A 20,152-nucleotide genomic window follows, 5' to 3' on the forward strand; every position below is an offset into this window, starting at 1 on the left:
TATAAAACATGTCTGTTACCGTCAGCAGTTGGGTGAATTATCAAGTATTGCTTTTGCAGAAGCTGACCTGCTCTGTGTGCTAAATTTGCCATCTGAAGTAAAGAGAGAGGGATATCCAGCATATATGTCATCAATAATAACCCTTAACTCCATCCCTGTACATTTGAGCTAAACATCTTGCTGCGTTATTTGGATAAGGAGACTGAAACGTTAAAACTTTACCGTATATACTCGGGAATCTGTCTTTGAGCCGAGGTATCGTTCTGAAAATGCAGATGCTGCCATTTAGAAAAGAGGAAAAACTGAGTTAGAAAAATTGAGCCCCTTCAAACACTGTCCCAAGAGCATGACATCTTTAACACATCCATAACAAAAAAAATATGTGGAAAGTTATACCATAGAGCTCGAAATCTGTAATGGGGGAGACTGCTGTTCCACATTTAAGTTGGTTAAACTCCTCAGAGCTCAGAAGCATTGTGGCTAAATATCCTCCATAGGCCTGAACAAAGGTAGGGGAGACACAGAAACACATCAAGAAGTCTAATTAATTATAATTCATGATAATAATTTCAATGTGAAGCAGTTGCTGTATCTCAGAAGCCTCTTTGAGTGTGTTGTCTTGTCCTTACCTTTCCATAAACTCCCATTCGACTCTGATCAATATAATGCTCTTTAGATATGAACCTAAAAATAAAAGAAAACTGGTCAAACTTTCAGTGTTCTGGGACACAAAGACTACCAAGGCCTTGGTTACTGTCATGCTTGCAGTGAAAGCACAAGTCTTAACCTGAGTGCCTCTAGCTGGTCCCTCTCCTCTAGTCTTCCAAGTTTCCTCCTGACTTTGTGGAGAAAGTTGGTGCCCTGGAAGCCGCTGCCGTGGCCGTCAAAGCGGATGACGATAGTGCTGAAGCTGCTGACCAAAACCGTGGCCCAGTCCACTAGGAACCGCTCCGACACCATCTGCCCGCCGGGCGTACCGTCCCTGTACGAAAGCCACAGCCATGTGTTGGTCATTTTAAGGACTGACAAATGTCTCAGAGATTAATATTAAATTGGAATCTTGTTAAGAGGAAGACCGATTTTATTTTAGTATTGTTGGTTATATAACTGTCCGAATAGAGGGTTTAACATCAAAATGAAATATGTACAAATAAGAACAAAGGACTGTTACACGACAGATTACCATGTAATGTAATCCAGTACAACACCACCTTATCAGTCAGTTCAATGTAGTATTTAGTATTTTTATTTTTTTTCAATTATATTATAGCATTACATTGTGCTGCTGAAACAACTAATGATTAGTTGAGTGACAGAAAATTAATTGCCAACTATTTTAGTGACTATTTAGTCATTTAAGTCATTAACAATGTAAAACATTTGCCTTTTTAAAAATAATTTTAAAGTGAATATCTGGGGTTTTGGACAATATAAGAAAAGTGACAACTTCACCTTGAGCCCTGAAGAACTGTGACAGGAAATGCTTACTTTTTTTTAAAGGTTAATAGACCAAACAATCAAAAATAAATGACAGAAAGGCTGCATTACAAACTGGGGGCAGTAGCTTGGCCTTACCAGGGACCAACATAAGACACTTTTGAGTTGCATTATGGGGAATTTAGGTTCCACTATTTTTGGATCTTGAACCCTGCTAGGGAGTAAAAGTCAGGATACAAACCTTTTGACAATTCTGTCGGTTTTGAATACAATTCCTGTGAGTCTCCCAAATTTAGGGAAATGCATACTAAATCGCTGTAGTATTTTTCAACGGTAATGACAGTAATTGCTGCATTCATAAAGCTGTCTTTTTGGAATTAAGACAGTGGGACATATTCATACTTACACTAGCAGCAGTAAGGGGTAATGGGCTGTAGCTATGAATCCAGCTGGCTTCAGAATCTGCATTGTCAGAGCTACAACAGATAGGGTTAACAGATAAGGTTACTGGGAATCTTAGAATACAAGACGACTGGTTGTAATTTCATTAAGATGTACACATAGGTAATTGTGTACAGTATTTGCTAATTCCACATGACTACATACTGTAATCGTCTATGGTGATGGTCTCGTACTCCACTCTGGGCATCTGCATGTTGTTGTACGTGTTGTTTACTCTTTCGTTTGTCTCCACGTCAAACACCTCTGCAGTTAAGCAGTTGAAACAGGTGTTAAAATCTCTTAGTGACAAATCTAGTCAGTTAAAACATATTCATAAAATTCAGTACAGTAATGGTGAAGTATGAGGACAATACTACTGAAACGACACTCACTCTGTTTGTCCTCTGTGCTATAGATAGCCACACTCGGTATATCTGGACCTGCACAAAACAATTCAGGGAAAATCAGTAACAGGAATGCAATGATATAAGTTCATTTGCTTTAACAAGGCACTGAGAAAAGACCACCACACCAGTAATCAAGCATCTGAAACCTAATCCTTCTCTGCAACAGAAACATCTCCCTGTCTCATCTCAAACAGAGTTCAGAAACAGCCCTCTCAGCCAGCTCTGCAGTTAATAATCTACTTCCGTCCCATGAGGAAGTAGCTTATTATTTCACAATTGAGCTGCTCTCCAAAGATCCAATTAATGAAGAAAGCCACTGGCACTTTTTCTCTCTGGAGTGAGCCTCCTAAACAAATCAGACTCTATAGAAACTGTGATTTTGTGCCCCTGTGATGAAGCCACAAAAAAAAAAAAAAAACAAACACAAAAAAACAATGGCAGAGTGTCTCTAAGGAACACAATGAATATCTAGCAAACAACCACACACTGCATTTTCATATGACAAATAGTAAAAAAGAAGCTGCCAGCAGCTCAGTAGTGTTCACATTACTCTTGGCCTGCAGTCAGACAATACATTTATTTCTGTGGCTAATTAGAGGGATCCAGCAGAGGTTTGAGGTTATCTGCTAATGTCCAGTTCGATATAAGCTCTCAACCTGACATGTAACACTAATTCAGTTATGCTTTCTACTGAACGTGGCTTTCTGCCTCCCCCAGACGACTTTCATTCTCAGGAGTGCTAGGATGTAAAGCACTCTCAGTCCGCGGTTCTAAAAACAGCTTTGACAAGAGGTTCAAGGTCCAGGATGCTCACCTTTACAGTTGAGTAAGAAGTACTGCATGTTGGGGCTGAATGAAACTTCCACATAGCCACACTTGAACTCACAAGACAGGCAGCAGCGGTTGAACGGAGGGATGGTGTCAGCACTGTGGGACGGCACTGAGTGAGCATCATTGTATACCTTAAATAGCACTTGCAGTATAAGTATATAGTATAAGTATAGTACAAGTATAACTTGTGGGAAAATCCAACCTGTACAAGTGCCGTCGTTTGGGGTCGTCCTCTGTGCTTAGAAAGTATCTGGAAAACATCTAAACATTACCATCAAGTAACAGAACAGCCATGATTTTGCAGCACTGGCTGTTAAAGGTCCCACGGCATGAAACATTCACTTTATGAGGTTTATCAACATTAATATGAGTTCGCCCAGCCTGCCTATAGTCCCCAAGTGGCTAGAAATGGCGATAGGTGTAAACCGAGCCCTGGGTATTCTGCTCTGACTTTGAGAAAATGAAAGCTCAGATGGGCCGATCTGGAATCTTGCTCCTTATGAGGTCATAAGGAGCAAGGTTACCTCCCCTTTCTCTGCTTTGCCCGCCCAGAGAATTTGGCACCCATGAGAAAGAGAGAGAGAGACATCATGGCTTGAAAACTAGCGAAGCATGGCAGTTGGTCAAGGCCACACCCCCACCCACCACCTTGCCCCTCCTCTCTCCTCCTCAATAGCAATTAAAGCTACAGACACAGAAATGGCACATCCTAAGTAAAGCTCATTGTGGGACTGGCTCTAGTGGCTGTAATTCTGCACCAAGGCTGAATTTCAGGAAAGAGACTTCAGATACAGTATTAGGGGACCACTAAGGCCTATATAAAAGCATCCAAAAAGCAGCATGTCATAGGACCTTTAAAAAAACATCAACATGTCTTACATGAGGTTCCTTTTATGATTGTAGGCCAAGATGCTGGTGACGTCCCAGTCTCCAGAGGTCAGGGACTGAAGTATGTCTGTGCTCGTGTTAGGCTAGAATAAAGTAAAGGGACGTTAAGCACACTGTGCCAAACCTTCAACACAAATATCATAAGGATAATTCTGCATTTATTTTTACCAGAGAGGTGGACATAGAAATGTGGAAAAACTTTCCTCTCCCACCCTGAGGGATTGCTCTGGTGAAGAAGAACTTGTGTGCGTCATGGGAAAAGAGCGGTGCTTCATTCTGCAGAAAGGAGAGAAAAGAAAATGTACCTGCAGGGCTTTTGTATTTAAGCAATGTCACATGAGAGGGAGTGCTGTTGTACTTAACATCATCACAGCTGTGATTTGGGTCATCACAACCTGTTATTTACTCGTTCAAGCTCCGACACAGGAAACAAACACTGTCTGTGTTTTTTACTAACTACTACACAACAACAGGGAATCAGTGTTTTCATCACATACCTGTCTGTGCAACCAGCTCTCACTCTCATCCTCATGTTTCTGAAACAAAAGGAATAGGACTTTAAATGTTGTTTTTTTTCTGAATCTATGAATTCATCCTGAACACAAAATACACACTGACAGCAAAGTTCACACTTTGTCAAAGAACATTTGCAGACTGTTTCACCTTAATGCAGACTCCAGTTGTAGCCTCACACAGTGTCAGGATAGAGTTGTTCTGGCCTCTGTTTAGCCAATTGACAGCCAGTTTGGTGCTGGTAGCCCATTTTACCATAGTGATATAATATTCCCTCCTGGAAAAACAGAAAGTGAGATTACATCACCACCACTGACGACCTCTGTCTCGACTACCTTAGTAGTAGGTGGCAATTACTCTAGACAATTTTTGATGCTTGTTCCTTCATACACAATAATAAGGCACAGTTGGGCTGTCACTCACCCTATTCTGGGGTCATCAGGTTTCTTCATCACAACAGTGTGCAGAGGACCGTTGAGGCTCACCACTGACAGGTGCACTACAGGGTTTTCCTCCCCAGCCTGCAAGGTCCAAGAGGACACTAGATAGGTCAGACTGGATTTCAGTTGCAGACAATAAGGAATTGTCTTTTGTTCTGTTCTCTTGTCCTCATAGTTAAACACATTCTATCTATCAAAGTCCTCTATGCATAACAACATCAACATGGTGTTTTTTTGGGGCATTTTGGGGCACCTTTTAGGTTGTTTGCCTTTTTAGTCATTCAGTAACCTCCATTCCTTGCCTCTCTTTAGTTAATAGTATAGCCCAGCCTGTTCTGAAAGTTAAGCACTGTAATTCATATAATTAACATGTTTTTTTTTGTTGCTGTGTGCACCACATTGACTGCTGCTGTATAAGAACGCGGCTGGCCGCATAGGAAAGTGGTCGGGGAGGATGGGTGGGCGTTAACATACAGGATTTACAAGCCAGGCAGCGGAGTTTGCTTCCCAGGGAAAACAAAAGAGTTCTCGCGAGAGCACATTTGAATTTGCTCAGCAAGTCACTCTGGCATTGAGTAACGATGTTCATTAACTATGCCCTTGTAGCCGAGCTGCACCAATCACATCGGTGTATCTGATATAGGCGGGCCAGCACGATACCAGCAAACAGTCATTGATTCTGGGGTAACTAGACCACCAATTACAGCTGACCTGACGGAGCACCACGACCGGCAGCTCGGGGGGCTCTATACCCAGCACACAGTCACCGATTCTGGGGTAACTAGACCACCAACTACCGCTGACCTGACGGTGTACTATGACTGGGAGCTTGCGGTGCTCTGTACCCAGCGCACAGTCACCTAGCTATTCTGGTGTAACTAGACCACCAATTACAGCTGACCTGACGGAGCACCACGACCGGCAGCTCGGGGGGCTCTATACCTAGCGCACAGTCACCGATTCTGGGGTAACTAGACCACCAACTCTGCTGACCTGACGGAGCACCACGACTGGCAGTTCACGGTGCTCTGTACCCAGCGCACACCTATTCTGCGGTTACTAGGCCACCAACCGCGGAGCTGACGGGGCACCACGACTAGCTGCTCACTGTGCTCTGTACCCAGTCAACTATTCTGGTGTAAACTGAACCACCAACTACCGCTGACCTGACAGAGCAGACAAAAAAGGTGCTCTGCACCTGGCTCACAGTCACATTCTCGGGTAACTGAACCACCAACTCGACAAGACAGAGCTCAATGCGGAGGACTGTAGTCGGCAGCATGAAGCTCTGTAGCGGCTTAAACTAGCAACTGCCGCTCTGTAGCACGGAGCTCTGTAGCCGATGTCACGTGACCAGTCGGAGGTCTCCTAGTTTCGTATATCATACATTTTAGTGTGCATAACTTTTTGTACGAAATCATACATAAATGGTCCAAAAAGGAAACCATTGTTTTCTCTAAAATAAAAAAATAAAAACAGCAATGTTTTAAAAATCCAGTTGGTTGTTGAAAAACACACCAAAAAAAGAAATCTCAAAGACTCTTCTAACCATCTGGATGAAAAATATATTATAAAAAAATGTTTTATCATGCAGTGGACATTGATTATAGCCATTTTAATAAATGTTCAAGGTTTTTATTTATCATGTGCAAAGCAATTACAGGATAGCCGTCGTTAGCAATTAAAATCTTAGGTCTCAGGCTCCCCCCAACAATGCTAATAAAATATGCATAAGAAAGAAAAGGTCACACAAGAAACAACAAAATGAGAATCTAAACAAAAAGTAGAGCAAGTTAAGATGATCGGTGTGAGATTGTGGCTGCAGACTTGCCTTTGGGTAGTGATACTCCAAGGTGGCGGGGTACGGCGTTCCTGTGAAGAAGGGAACTTCCATCTTTGGCACCAGCGTGTCATTGATGGTCATGTAGGCCAGACGCAGCCCGTCTGGAGACCACCAGTGGGCTATGTGAGTCTGCAGGATCTCCTCTGTAAAAACAAAACAAACAGATTCTTAGTTTCTTTCTATTTTAATTGGAGTATGCATTGGAGAGTGTCCAGATTAAGCCCCTCTGAGTTTTTTTTTTCATTTCTCCTTCAAATCTTTTATTGATTATGTGTATATTAATCTGTAGTATTTTTTTATATGTAAACCAATAATCTACATTAACTAGATAACATTGTGAAGCATGCATGAAACCGAAGACCAGAATACAAGTTTTGAAGATGTGGAACAAATTAACCTGATGTTTTCCAAAGACCAGATTAACTTTGGAAACAACACCACATCCCTAAATGCTTCACATAAAAGGTTTGCAATGTTCTATCTGCAGCTTTTCTGTTAGCTGGTGTTTATGTAATTATTATATTCTGACACTGATAAAGACATTTCCAGTATGTCACCATTTGAACAGACACTAGTTTAATACTTGTAGCATGTGTGATTTATGGCCCATTCTCTATGCTGAGGGAAAACAAACCAATTACTCTTACATGTTGACAGTTTAAATACTTGAGCTTTCCTGATTAGTTTCCTTTATTTAGCAGTTTCTGATGAGTGATTTCCATCCAGCAGGGGGCAGAAGAGTGCTATCAAAAGCACTTACAGTATGCATTCTACTGTACCTATATGTGGAGATCTAAACAACAGCCTTTCTTGGTAAAATGACCAGCTCAACCTTTTGAGGACAAGGACTTTGTAATTTCATTGTTGACTTCAACATGCTATAATACTTTTTTCTTTTTTTTCACATCGTGAATGCACAGGAAGTCTGTTGTAACAGGCAGATTGAGGACACAACACTTCAGTGTTGAATTCTCAACATTTGAATTGAGTTCTCACTCTAAGGCCGACTCTAAGGACGTTCAAGGCTTGTGCCCACAGAACATTAGTCAACACAATTTCCTCTATAAACGAGGAAGAGCACAACAAAATATTTTATTCATTATTTCATGAAGGTTGGAGCATTAAATACGATTACTGTCATTTAACATCAACTATAGCACACATACTGTAATCTGCAATTCATACAAGACAAAAAGATGAATATTTCCTGTAACGGTGCCACAAAAACATGGGATGGTTTTGTGTTTTTTGTCCTCCCACACTATCAGTGTTGAGTGCTGTGGATCAGCTGTGAGGTCGATGTGATACAGTCTTCTGTGCATGACAATAACTGCTATCAGAGGCAAACACACAGCTGTCTAAACCTCCATCAGCTTTGGAAAGGGCAAATGCACAGACTGAAACCCACAGAAATAAGTATACATGTAAATGTTAACTCCTGTAATATTCTTGTAAAAAATCTATTTCTTTCATCTCCCAAACCCACTGCTCTACAGGAAAACATTAAAAGTTGTCCTAACTTCAATCCTATGACTTCCCTATCTTTAATTTCTTGATCAAAGATAGAGCTCACATGTTTGTTGATGCGATAGTATGACAACCAAGGTATAATTATTAACTCTAAACAACATCAAAGCCTCACAGAAAATAATTTTTTGGCATTGTTCAAACCCCACAGGACTGTATTTCAAATTTGAGTTAGGATCCCAATGTTTCACAAAATTGGATTAATAGTGGACGATAAAGTGGCAACAATATCTGCATGATATACTGCAACTTCAATGACTGCAACAAGCAAATTCTAAATATATATATGGCACTTTCATGTGTAAAAGTTTAAAAGTGGAAATTTTATGTTTAAAGGACTGATAGAATGATTATATAGAGTATTTCACACTGTTCCTTAAGGTCTCCTAATAGGGTATGTAACATAGGTTGGGCTGAAAATGGCCCAGGTGCTGTTTTATGGGCCCTAATGCAACCCTGTGAAAAAGCCCTGAATAAAAAAGAGAGGTTTTCTCACTTATATGGTATGCTCATCAATATTTAGATGAGCTGTGCACTGATTGATTGGTTGAAGCACACACACACACACACACACACACACACACACACCCCTCCCCTCCGTGCCGCTCCGTGCACACCACGTCACACTCTGCACAGAAATTGTATACATTGTTTGTAGTCTGCTATTTCATTAATATGGGCCGTTTTACGAAAAATTATGGCTAATTGCAAATTTGGTCCAACTGTGTCAGACTTCAGAAGCTCCACAGTCTGACATGTCTGCCTTGCCGGTCAGCCTGTCCACCTTCACAGACCCCGTTGTGAGCTGTTGATTTGTGTGTAGTTGATTGCTCGCATAAAAAAGTCTCAGAAGTGAATTTAGTAATGAAATAGCAGACGAACAATGTATAAAATTTCTGAGATCTGCGCGACCTAGATTCAGAAGACCAGCTGGCCTCAGACCAGTGGTTTGTATGTAAATCTTGGGGCGTGACAAAGGTACAGACTAGAGCCAAATAAGGTACAGCCACCGAGTTGACTTCAACTATGAGCTTTGTTGAGATTCGCCCGTTTTCAGCTACAGTTTTAAATTGTGAGATTTGCATAGGAAAGAGGTGTCAATGGGACTTCTAGGTTCTATGGTTCTATGGTTCAAGTTTCTATGTATGCCTATTTTACCCACCGAACTGTCGTAATTCAACTATGACAAGGTAAACTCAGTTTTGCATTATATCACCCCTTTAAAGTTTGAGTTTTAGAGGCTAAGAGGGCAATAAATGGGATTTTTTTCAGCCTTTCTGTGATGGGAGCATTTGCAGCTCACAAAAAAGTTTTGTATCTCTCACTCAAGGTTGAGGACTGGAGAACATTAAATACCAGAGAGAAACAAGGCAGCCTCACCTTGGACCACATTCAGACAACTTTTTCCACACCTATCTCACCTGAATAATACAGTACACACTGAGTTGTAAAAGACGAAGCAACGTAATCTCTGCTTTTGTGAGACAGTCTGTTATCTGCTGACAAATCAGTCATAATGTAGCTGGACAAATCTTTCTTTAGTAATGAAAATTGATTACTTCTTTCATGTCGTGTTCTGTGTCCACAACAAAGAAATAATCCCATTAACGAAAAACCGATTAGAGCTGACCCTGAAGCAATTCATGCACTAATAGAATTTATATCATAGTAACTGGCCTTTTGCAATTAAATTATACAATTACACTGCAATCATTATCCAAATCCACTCTCTGAATAAATTCAAAATTAATAATTATAACCATGCCGGAAACAGAAGTCTTCACTTAAACCTATACATTTTATTATCAATGAATGCACAGTGGGAAACCTTGTTTCAAACATGGCAGCGCATCTGTAAACAAAGCCATATTCAAGTGGTATGTAATTGCAATGTCTGTCTCAATTATGGAGTAATCAGAAAATGCCTAATATTAAAGTATGCTGGCTTATAAACATCTGCTGAGTGAGACTGCAGCGCTGCAGACATGAATTAATTAAAACTGCCTGAACACAAAGACAAGCTATGGGAAGTCTAGGGAAGGAGGGGCAATGAAACGTATCCAGCTGTGCTCTTTCAAATGGAAGTATGCACACAAACACGCCTCTGGGTGGGGGGCAGGTGTCACAACATTGGATCAAAATGCGCTTCTAATTTAGCTAGTTAAAAACATATGTCCTGAAGTTTGTGAACACCCCTGTTTTTCATGGTTTGGTCTCCGTAGATCCAATTAAAGAGTCTGTAATCAATATCTTCATTTTACCAATGCACCACATGGCTACTTGTATATGAAAGGGGTTGCTTGTAGTGACAAACCCACCGTTATCACCCAATTCTATATTTCCCCAAACAGCAAACAGACAAAGATGGCGACTAGCTGGTGAAGATAGTCGAGCATTTAGCAGTGAATATTAGTAGACAAAACACGACTTCAAATGAATGGTAATGCTAACACATTTGCTATATCAACTTAAGAGGTGATAGAATACTAGTGTAGTAACACAAACTACAAACTATGATATTTTAGACAACAGTTTGGGAAAGGCTTTTACTTTTCCATGTAACAATGCCTTTAAGCAAAGCGCAGCCTGAAAAGATATGGTTTTCAGAGTTTGGTGTGGTAGAACTTGAATCTCATGCACAGAAACCCGACCTCAACCCCACCCAACATCAGCGTCTGACCTCACTAATGCTCTTGTGACTAAATATTAGCAAATACATATCAGTTTCCACAATCTTGAGGAAAGTCTTCCAAGGAGAGTGAAAAGTTAAGATAATAGCATGTTAATGGCCATGATTTTTGTAATGATATATTCATATCACAAGTCCAATCACATACAAGGTGTCCACATACTTTTGGCCATGTAATATATTTTTAACAGAAATCCCTACTCTGTCTTTGAGCTTTGGAGAAAGTCCACTATTTGCAAAATGGAAATAAGGGGACATAATATCATCCTGGGCTTTGTTGTGTTTTGCTGAAACTGTGTTTGCAGTTGTCTTACCCTCATACAGCCAGTCAGCAAGGCCATTGAAGACGACTCCATCTTTACCAGTGGAAACCAGGCGGATTGATCGGTTATCTACTGTTGATCTGTAGTAAATGTTGTTTTCAAATATGAAGATCTGGACAGAGAAAAGCAGAACCATCATTTGTATCTGTTCTGAGCTACTGTATCACTGTATGTAGCCTAGAATCTTTATGTGTATTACATACAGTCTGTGGTGTATTACTGTAATGCTAGGCTTGAACCTACATCCTGTGGTGCAAAGCTGGTACTACTTTTTCTCTGCCTCTGCGTCTCACATCTATTTTTCTATCCACAGCACGAGCCTTTACGCTAAAACCACTTTATCTTAATCCAGATAGAAACACTCACTCAATGACACTTACAAGCTAATACATTGTCAGACAACACCTGCCTTAAGCACTTTATTAACGGATATTTGCCTAATTACAGTTTGAGCTAGATTCCTCTCCAAAGCAGTATGAAATTCTGTTGCTAATCAAGGAGCTGGAGCTGTCTGAGGCCCCACAGGCACATACACACATCTTTTTTTCCCCGTGTTTATTGAGACATTATGCTGTCTCCTGAGGGTGGGCGATGGCTGAGCTAAACTGCAGGATAGACTGTTGATTTAAGCAGCAACGATGGCATCGCCTGAAGGAATTAAGACACACCGCGGGCAGATGAGTGTGCGACACTTAAAACCCTCTGTCTATCCACTTCAGTGTTTTCGCTTCTTCGTCTGATGCCAGTATAAGGGAGATGAATACGGGATTGATTGATATCTGAAGCACAGGCCGTGTTGGTGTGACTGGGCTGTCAGCTGAAACCTCTTCAGTTAAATCTAAGCTTCAAATCGCCAGCACAAGAATCAAAAAAGAAAAAGACATGGCTCCTTTTGTTCTGATCTGTTGCTGCTGTTGAGAAAATCAAAGATTTATACTGTGGGATCAACATTTGAGGCAAACTGATCAATGCAGGGCTGTGAAAAGCAAAGGAAGCCAGTGGTTGGCAAAAATTGCAAAACCGCCACAGGACATACAGTAATTCTCAATATTCTCATTATTATAAATTATATCTTGGCCAAAGCTGCCTCAAAACTCAACCTCAAAATCTTGATTCAACTTCACAATATTAACACCAAATACTGTAATTAAAAGAGAAACATAAAGTCTCTCATTGTCAGCACAGAACCCATTATAACATTTAGTCATACATTATCCTTAATGGTTTCTGAAAAGCTTGTGTCAATTTCTTGACTTATTATCTCTCATTCAATGACTTTTTAATTTTCAAGGTATTTAGATGAAAAAACAAAGAGAATAAGCAAATGGCTAGAAAAGAGTAATTTCAAAAGGATAAAGAGATGAAAGTAGCAACAGAAAAGATACCTGGGGAGCGCGAATGGCAGGAATGTGTGTGTTTCTAGTTGTGAAATATTGCCCAATTTTGTCATATGATTCATTTTTTCTCTTAAATCCATCACTTACTTCTTCCCCCTTCTCTTTTGTGTCAATACAACCTGTTTTTTGTGTGTTTGTGTGTGTGTGTGTGTGTGTGTGTGTGTGTGTGTGTTTGTGTGTGTGTGTGTGTGACGACCCAGCCTTGCTGATTGCTCTGTCACAGTAGAGTAATTGCTTGCGGCTTAATGAGGGAAGTATAGCAGGATTCATCTCCCTGCTCCTCTCACTACATCTGATGCATCACTGCACACACCATACTGCCACAAACACATCTTTATGTGCTGACGAAGCACTTGATTAAAAATCACTCCAATTCTGATAAACTTAGAAAATCATTATATTCAGAAATAGTGCATAAAAAGGAAACACGTCCAACTTCGCCAGGTCAGAGACAAAAGACGAAAGCTCATTTCATTTTTTTCGCATGACCTCGGCTGTTCATTTAATCAAACCCAGAACTACAGTAACAGGATTGCGAAAGAAACAATCAGGTACACTATTACCATATGCAAATTAATCTTCTTTTTAACCCTCAGCAGGCAAAGTCTCATCGCACACTTGAAATCTTAATATTTTCTCACAGCAATGTATCTGTGATTTAAAGCAAATGATACGAGCAATTATGGAGGAAGAGAGAGCTTTGAAGTAATAGCTGATGAAACATGGGGTCTGTTGTCTAATCACCGCAATTCAAACAGAAATACATTTTAAGTCAGAGTCTTGCAGTAGGCAAGAGAATAAAATAATAGATTAGCAGGTGCTTGGGTCAATGGCACTTTTAAGCTCATCAAAGGATAAGTCTGTCATTCTCATATTTTTTTACTGTCAACAAATCACATGAAAAGACCAAATTAACAATGTTTTAGTTGTTTCTCTTTACTTTATCTGATAAGGATCTAAGGCACCCATTGGTTTCTACACAAGATGTAAATCTTTAGAAACGTGTCACAAATACATGATTTCATTTAAAAAAAAAGGCTAAGTAATTTGCTGAAACAGCAGGACACTAATGTTTAGCCAACACATATAATAAGCTATGCATTTTCTTTTACTGCTTTACTGCATGAAATAAAACTGTTTTTTGATCTCAGTCAATAATAGTAATAAAGTAAAATTTTGTTGACCCACCCATCGACCCCAACCCACTGCCTTTCAGATATTGTGACTCTAAACTTACTCCTTTGCTTGCGAATGGGCAATGGGCATTTGCTAAAGCAGCAGATGCTGTCTCGCACTCCCAAATTGACTGACATGTCCTTTGATACATGTACACTAGACAACAAATCAGTTATTCATGTTTTCTGATGCAGTTAGGAGTTTGTTTGCATCTAAAAGGTTATAAACACAAAAGTGAAACAGGTTCACTTATAATAAGTTGGAAAATTTGCCTTTTTTCATCTCTGAATCACAAGTCATGTGAACATACAGTACTCTCCTTGGTCAAAACAATCACAAACTCACCAGTCATTAAACACTTTCAATTATGTTTAATTGAATTTACAGAAAAATGTACCACTCTACTGCTACTCTTGAATATTATCTTTTAACACATTTTCCTGTGCAGCTTGTGAACGCAGCCAGGGATGAAAGTTTGAAAATAAACAAAAAGAGGTCACTTTTTGGAGATGTGTTGAATCCAAGGTGTTCAGGCTTTATTCTTTAACTATTTCAGCTCTCATTAAGCTTTTCAAAGATTCTTTTTAAAACTTACTCCTTGTGTCATAGAAGCAATGAAAAATGAATGGAAATGCCAAATAGAACTGCAATGAATTCCAAAATGAAGACACTAATTTTGTTTGCCCAATTGGACAAACTATCTCCTAGTACGCACACACACACGCGCGCGCACGCACACACACACACACACACACACACACACACACACACACACACACACACACACACACACACACACACACACACACACACACACACACAGCAACCCCAGACTGTCCGAGCCCCGGGTTGTGCCACCTAGATGCCATCTGCCACTGTGCCTCTCACCAGCTCATGTGTTGTCATGAAGTTGTGAAAGTAAAAAACGATTTGGCTTCACATAGACATTTATGGAAGCCAAAGCAAGGAGAGTTCACCCTGAAAATCCTAAAAGTGGTTATTACAATGCACATAAACCTCTTGTTGCCACAACATTTGACTGATACTACTACTGTGATAAACCATGCATCACTTCTGTGCCTACTCTGCGATGCCAGGCCAATTCTGACAGATTTCCATTAAGGGGCCAGTATTCACAAAGTGTAATCTCAAGGGTCCGGCCTCCTTACCAGCTGCTGGCCTCGGGGTCCCCATCCAGCAAACTGCAGGACAGCTTCATGCACTTCAGGGGGATTCAGAGGCCAAGTTTCCCTGTGGAGACAACACATTAAAAAACCAATACAGTATTTGTCTGTATGAACACTACATGCCAATTGCACAGTGTGTATCTCAATACAAATGCACAGTCAGAGCAAGGAAGTCATGTTTTTTTTTTGTTGGCTTGTTCCCTCACTGTAGGCTTCATCAATCATCCACATCCTTTTTTTAGAACAAGCTGACTTTGCTTGGCTCACTACAAATACAGAGTGGGGGAAATAAGCAGACATAGATGGATGAAAGGCTAAAAACAGGCCAGGCTGAACACGGCGCACAAAACTAAATGGAACTTAAATGCATTCCCACAAAGGTAGCGAAAGCAGGTAAATAAGGCTGATGCAGTGGACTGCCAACATGAGGTCAAGCTCAGGGCAGATTAGTGTCCAGTCACAGATCTATGAAAGGAAGACAGACAGAAAAAGGACCAAAAGGCGACAGACAATAAAAGGAAGACACAACAGAAGTGGGTCTTACTGTGTCACAAGGCTGTAAATAATGTACTTGGCCACATAGGAGTGTTGGTAGATCTGCAGAGACAAACGGCCTCACAGTTAAGGAAGGACAGCTTCTGGAAGAAATGGGATGGTGTGAACCACTCTGAGGGTTTCTCACCGGTTTCACTTCAAAGGCGAACAACACATGTTGCATGTCTGGAGACACTTGGTACCGGGCGGCTCTGGATCTGTCCTGGATGGGTTCAAAGCACATTCACAGTAAGTAACACACTCACTACAGCAGCAGTAGAGAGAATACTGACTGCTCTTCAAGTAAACAGAATATGGAGTGATGATACTCACAAACAACTGGTTCAGCACAATAACAGTTCTCTCCTTTGTGTCAACTTTAAGTTTGACAACATCTCCTTCCCTTGTACGATACAGCAGCTCATTGTCTGTAAATAAAAGTCAACTATCAGGGAGGGACATGGAAGAAACTGTACCAGCATATAGTTTTTTACTTTCAAATTACTATACATGGTCTTTATAGCATCTTGTCCTCCTCTTTAACCGTTATCAATAATCTTAAGTAAGCCAAATGGCTATTAAACCTACAATATAATGCTTTTTATTTTGTATTTTATTTTTATTTTATTTAGGAATTAATTAATTGATAATTGAATTATTACTTTTACGGTATGTAACTATGTTGTTTGCATTTCGTTATCTTTCAAATGTCTGACATGTAAGGGCAGGTCTCTTTTTAAGGTTGGACAATTCTCAGTGCCTAAACTAGATAAGAATACATTTGCTGGAAGTTATTCAAAAAAATGAATAAAGATATTTTGATATGGCAAACCTTTGCTTACTGACCCAACCTGAGACATATAGAGCAACATTAGCTATACATGTGAGTCATGTTTCTGTCCACCTGATGGGTGTACTGTAAGTCCAATTTTCCCCCCCTTTTAGCTCTGACTGGCCAATATCTGACTCTTTAGCTGTTAAATGCTCCGCAATGTTCACCAACTAGTCGCTAATTGTTGTCTGTGCACTGTTTGATGCTGGGCAGGTAGCGTATAGTTGTTTCTTAGCATTTTCCACTGAAAATGCTAAATTCCCAGTAAGTTTGCAAACAGTCATGACAAATTCCTGCTGTTATGTTTAATGGTGGATAATTTGCAAACTGCTAGGTATATCTTAAAGCCTCACTTCCATTGTCAAAACATCTCCTGTCGAAAAACAAGTCTTAAAAAAGGCTGTAAGTGTATGGTATGTGCAGGCTATAGCACTCAGCACAGCGTGTCTTTCTCTGTGGACTGCTACAATGCGGTTGTCCTTGTCAACCTTGCTCTATAGAAAAGTATCCTCTTTTATGAGAAGTCCCCAATAAATGCCAGAATTGCTTTCTCCGGTTACCTTCGCAATAAAAAAGCCAGTGTTTTGAAAGTTTTAACACTGCTGTGCATGTATTTGAAGCTTGTCCTCAGGTGGCATTAAAGTGTCTGGAACACAAACACTCTCTTTTTAAATTTATTTTCCTCATCAGATAACATTTTATAATTGAAAGATTTCTGCAGAAATATCTGAAATCTGTTGTCTTGTGATCAAACAAACATTTAAACATAAAATGGCAAAAGAAATGCATAACAAATGGGATAGTTAACGTGTCTGGCTCCGGCCATGATACCCTAGCCAAATGAATTTGGGAATGTGAAAATGTCAGTGCATACTGGGTCCAGGATGGGAAATGTAATCACGCCAAATCAATTTCATTTGATTTGAGCTTGGAATCATAAAGAGACTTGATGGTGACACGGTTGCCAAAGATGGGGCTTTAGTTTCCTCAATGCAGATTTTCATGAGTAGATTTAGCCACAGATGTTTCTTGTTATTGCCTTGTTTTCATTGTTGGATGATATTATATTGTTTTATATCTCAAAAATATAAATGCGTCAGACAGAGAGCAGAAGTTCTTTGTTTTGGAGATCACCCTGAAGGTTGATTTCCTTTATCTTTGGATCGGAGTCTGTGTGAGAAACTCAGAGGTGAGTCCAAAGACTACTGAGGCAAGCGGTGATCAAAGAGCAACAGAGATCAATTACGCACTGCTGTGAAAGAGGTCCACAAAATATTGATGAGGACTACTGAAGTGTGAGGTTTTCCCATTGGGTTTCTTATCAGAAGGTCATTAGCACCAAATGGGAGTTGATTGCATTAAGTTAACTGACAAGATGCAATGTCACACAAATTGATTGCCGGGGTTTCGTCAGGTGCTAAGGACGTTTTAATCTTGGTCGTGAATGAAGGACACAGAAACACAGGAACCTAACTAATTATACGTTAATGGGCCGGTAATGTAAGTAATTAGGGGAACAGCCTGAACAGTAGAACAAAAGGACAGATGTAAGGTTGCAATGTGTCTGTCACACAAGTGGGAGATGTGAGTTTGCATACGTGCAGGTGATAATGTGAATATAGGCCTATTTATAGATACAGCTAAATTCATAAAATACATGCAAGTCACCAGGTGTGTTCATGCATAAGCTGTCTGTACATGACACTGTCGTGAGAGATGTTGAAGCAGTTCTTACTGGTCCGTTCTGCTGTTTCGTCTTCAAAGACAAGAAAATCTTTTTATAATGGTAACTAACACCGATCAGAATAACCATCTTTTTTTTACAACGCATATTTAAAAGCACTTTTATACAGTATGAATTTGGTCTATAATGTTTAGTGCTTCAAGGGAAATTGATAAAACATAATCAATTGATTTAGACTAGAGGGGAGTGTTGACACCTCCAATATTTAATATTTGATCTATAGTCTTAAATGTATTATCTGTCCTATGTGTTTTATCAGATTTCAGATGACCAGCTATGCATCTTGACAATAAACACCAGAATCTGAATCCTTAGTTCATTTTTTACCTTGAAAACAGTTATTTGACAACAAATTCCTAACTCTAGGTTCACTTAATAGTGTTTTCCCAGGGCTTTATCTAGCTACTCTATTCACCGGAGGAAGACCGTGAGATGTTGTTCAAAGCTTCCAAAAAAAGCTATTGGGTAGACCTTGGGTAAAGATTGTTTTGTAAAGTAAGAAGTATCAATACTCAAATGACTATAAAGTGACAAAAAGTGAGTGGTTAACGAAGTATGCTTTGTAAAGGTAAACTATGAGAACCCCAAACCTATGTCAACTCTATGTCAAATCCAGAAGTTAAAAGACCTATATGTACACCTTTCCACACAATAATTATGATACTTTATGCAACTGCTTGAGTGGTCCCCTTTCCTCACCCGTATGACAACCAGACTTTTAAAATATATAGTTATTTATTTTCTTTAATAAGTAACAAGGATACAAGAACAATACTTATTATTTATTTATTATTAAAGAGTGTTATTAAAAAGTAGTAGTAGTTCCTGTATTACTACCAACACAGAATGGCACTGTTTCAGACTGTTGCACAGTGCACAAAAAACAATAATCCAAAAATTATTCATCTAAGAAAAAAGTATCACTGCTTCAGTTCATCATGCAGAAGCTGAGACATATTTCAGGTACTTTTCCTTTCCAACACCAGAGGGCATTGAGTCAGCTGATCCAACATTTCTGAGCACAGGTGGCAGCTATATGCCTTACACAGAGAGGGGCCACAGCAGACCTGCTCTACTGTACAGTACATCTGTACATCTTACTGTACGCCTAGTACACCACATGCAGAATGTATTGTGCATACAACATGAGCTTGAACACTGCAGCATGTGTTTGCCATGAAAACAGAAAGAGCCGTTATGAACTGTAATATTTTCTATATGTTGATGGAAACTAATGTTCATGTGTTTACAGTTACATTCAGGTACACTACCAGTCGCTATAGAAACAGGCAGGTTTATTGTCTTCCCTGCAGAGAAACATTTGTTATGTGATTTCAGTAAGACTGAAGACAAAGTGAATTTTATATTTTATTGCTCATTTTCATCGATAAAGCTCCACTGTTAAATCTTCCAAACTACCTCACAACTCTTCTCTCATTTCAATCTTACACAGTACAGTACACGATCCAATGACTACCCATATGTAGCAGAACTAGTTTTGATGGTATGAACTGCAAACTGCCCTTTTAGATTATTTCATTCCTCTCAGAGACTTTAAAGCTTTACTATCTGATGTTTAGTTCGGCTCTTGCAATTTACTTTATTAATCAGCCTATATTTTATGCTTGATAGTTGGTTTACTGACTCTGAATGTTTCTTGTTCTCTCAATAAAAACTACCTGATAAAATACACTTAGTGATATGATATTATTGGGAATGACAATATTTTTTATTGTCCATTTTTATTTCTAGTGTTTCAAAATAGAGAAAAAAACACTGCTCACCCAGTATCAGGCTTAGCTAAGGTGCTGAAGCTACAAACTATAAAACTAATTGGAAAAGAGCATCCGCACACTGAAGTCTGTGCAAAAGTCTTGTTTAATTAAGCAAGCTTTGGTCAGAGACCTTCTTCAAGGCAAAAACAGGTAGCAACTGAATGCAGC

At 39.7% G+C, this 20,152-nt stretch overlaps 1 protein-coding gene across 2 annotated transcripts in view; it reads right to left on the reverse strand.

The window, feature by feature from the left end:
* Positions 1–20,152, reverse strand: part of LOC114565297 (dipeptidyl aminopeptidase-like protein 6) — a 74,387-nt gene that overhangs the window by 2,520 nt on the left and 51,715 nt on the right. For both annotated transcript variants that reach the window (XM_028593251.1, XM_028593252.1), the window contains exons 4-24: positions 15,967–16,061; positions 15,782–15,856; positions 15,644–15,696; positions 15,082–15,163; positions 11,331–11,451; positions 6,789–6,943; positions 4,941–5,038; positions 4,668–4,794; positions 4,502–4,540; positions 4,173–4,280; positions 3,996–4,087; positions 3,319–3,366; positions 3,100–3,212; positions 2,271–2,318; positions 2,044–2,142; positions 1,844–1,913; positions 788–982; positions 630–684; positions 397–499; positions 223–278; positions 20–92 (exon numbers count right to left, since the gene is read on the reverse strand). In XM_028593251.1, coding sequence (XP_028449052.1) covers positions 20–92; positions 223–278; positions 397–499; positions 630–684; positions 788–982; positions 1,844–1,913; positions 2,044–2,142; positions 2,271–2,318; positions 3,100–3,212; positions 3,319–3,366; positions 3,996–4,087; positions 4,173–4,280; positions 4,502–4,540; positions 4,668–4,794; positions 4,941–5,038; positions 6,789–6,943; positions 11,331–11,451; positions 15,082–15,163; positions 15,644–15,696; positions 15,782–15,856; positions 15,967–16,061 — 1,905 coding nt within the window. The remainder of the gene's footprint in view (positions 1–19; positions 93–222; positions 279–396; positions 500–629; positions 685–787; positions 983–1,843; positions 1,914–2,043; positions 2,143–2,270; positions 2,319–3,099; positions 3,213–3,318; positions 3,367–3,995; positions 4,088–4,172; positions 4,281–4,501; positions 4,541–4,667; positions 4,795–4,940; positions 5,039–6,788; positions 6,944–11,330; positions 11,452–15,081; positions 15,164–15,643; positions 15,697–15,781; positions 15,857–15,966; positions 16,062–20,152) is intronic.

Source organism: Perca flavescens, chromosome 12, assembly GCF_004354835.1.
Source record: "Perca flavescens isolate YP-PL-M2 chromosome 12, PFLA_1.0, whole genome shotgun sequence".
Classification (NCBI taxonomy): domain Eukaryota; kingdom Metazoa; phylum Chordata; class Actinopteri; order Perciformes; family Percidae; genus Perca; species Perca flavescens.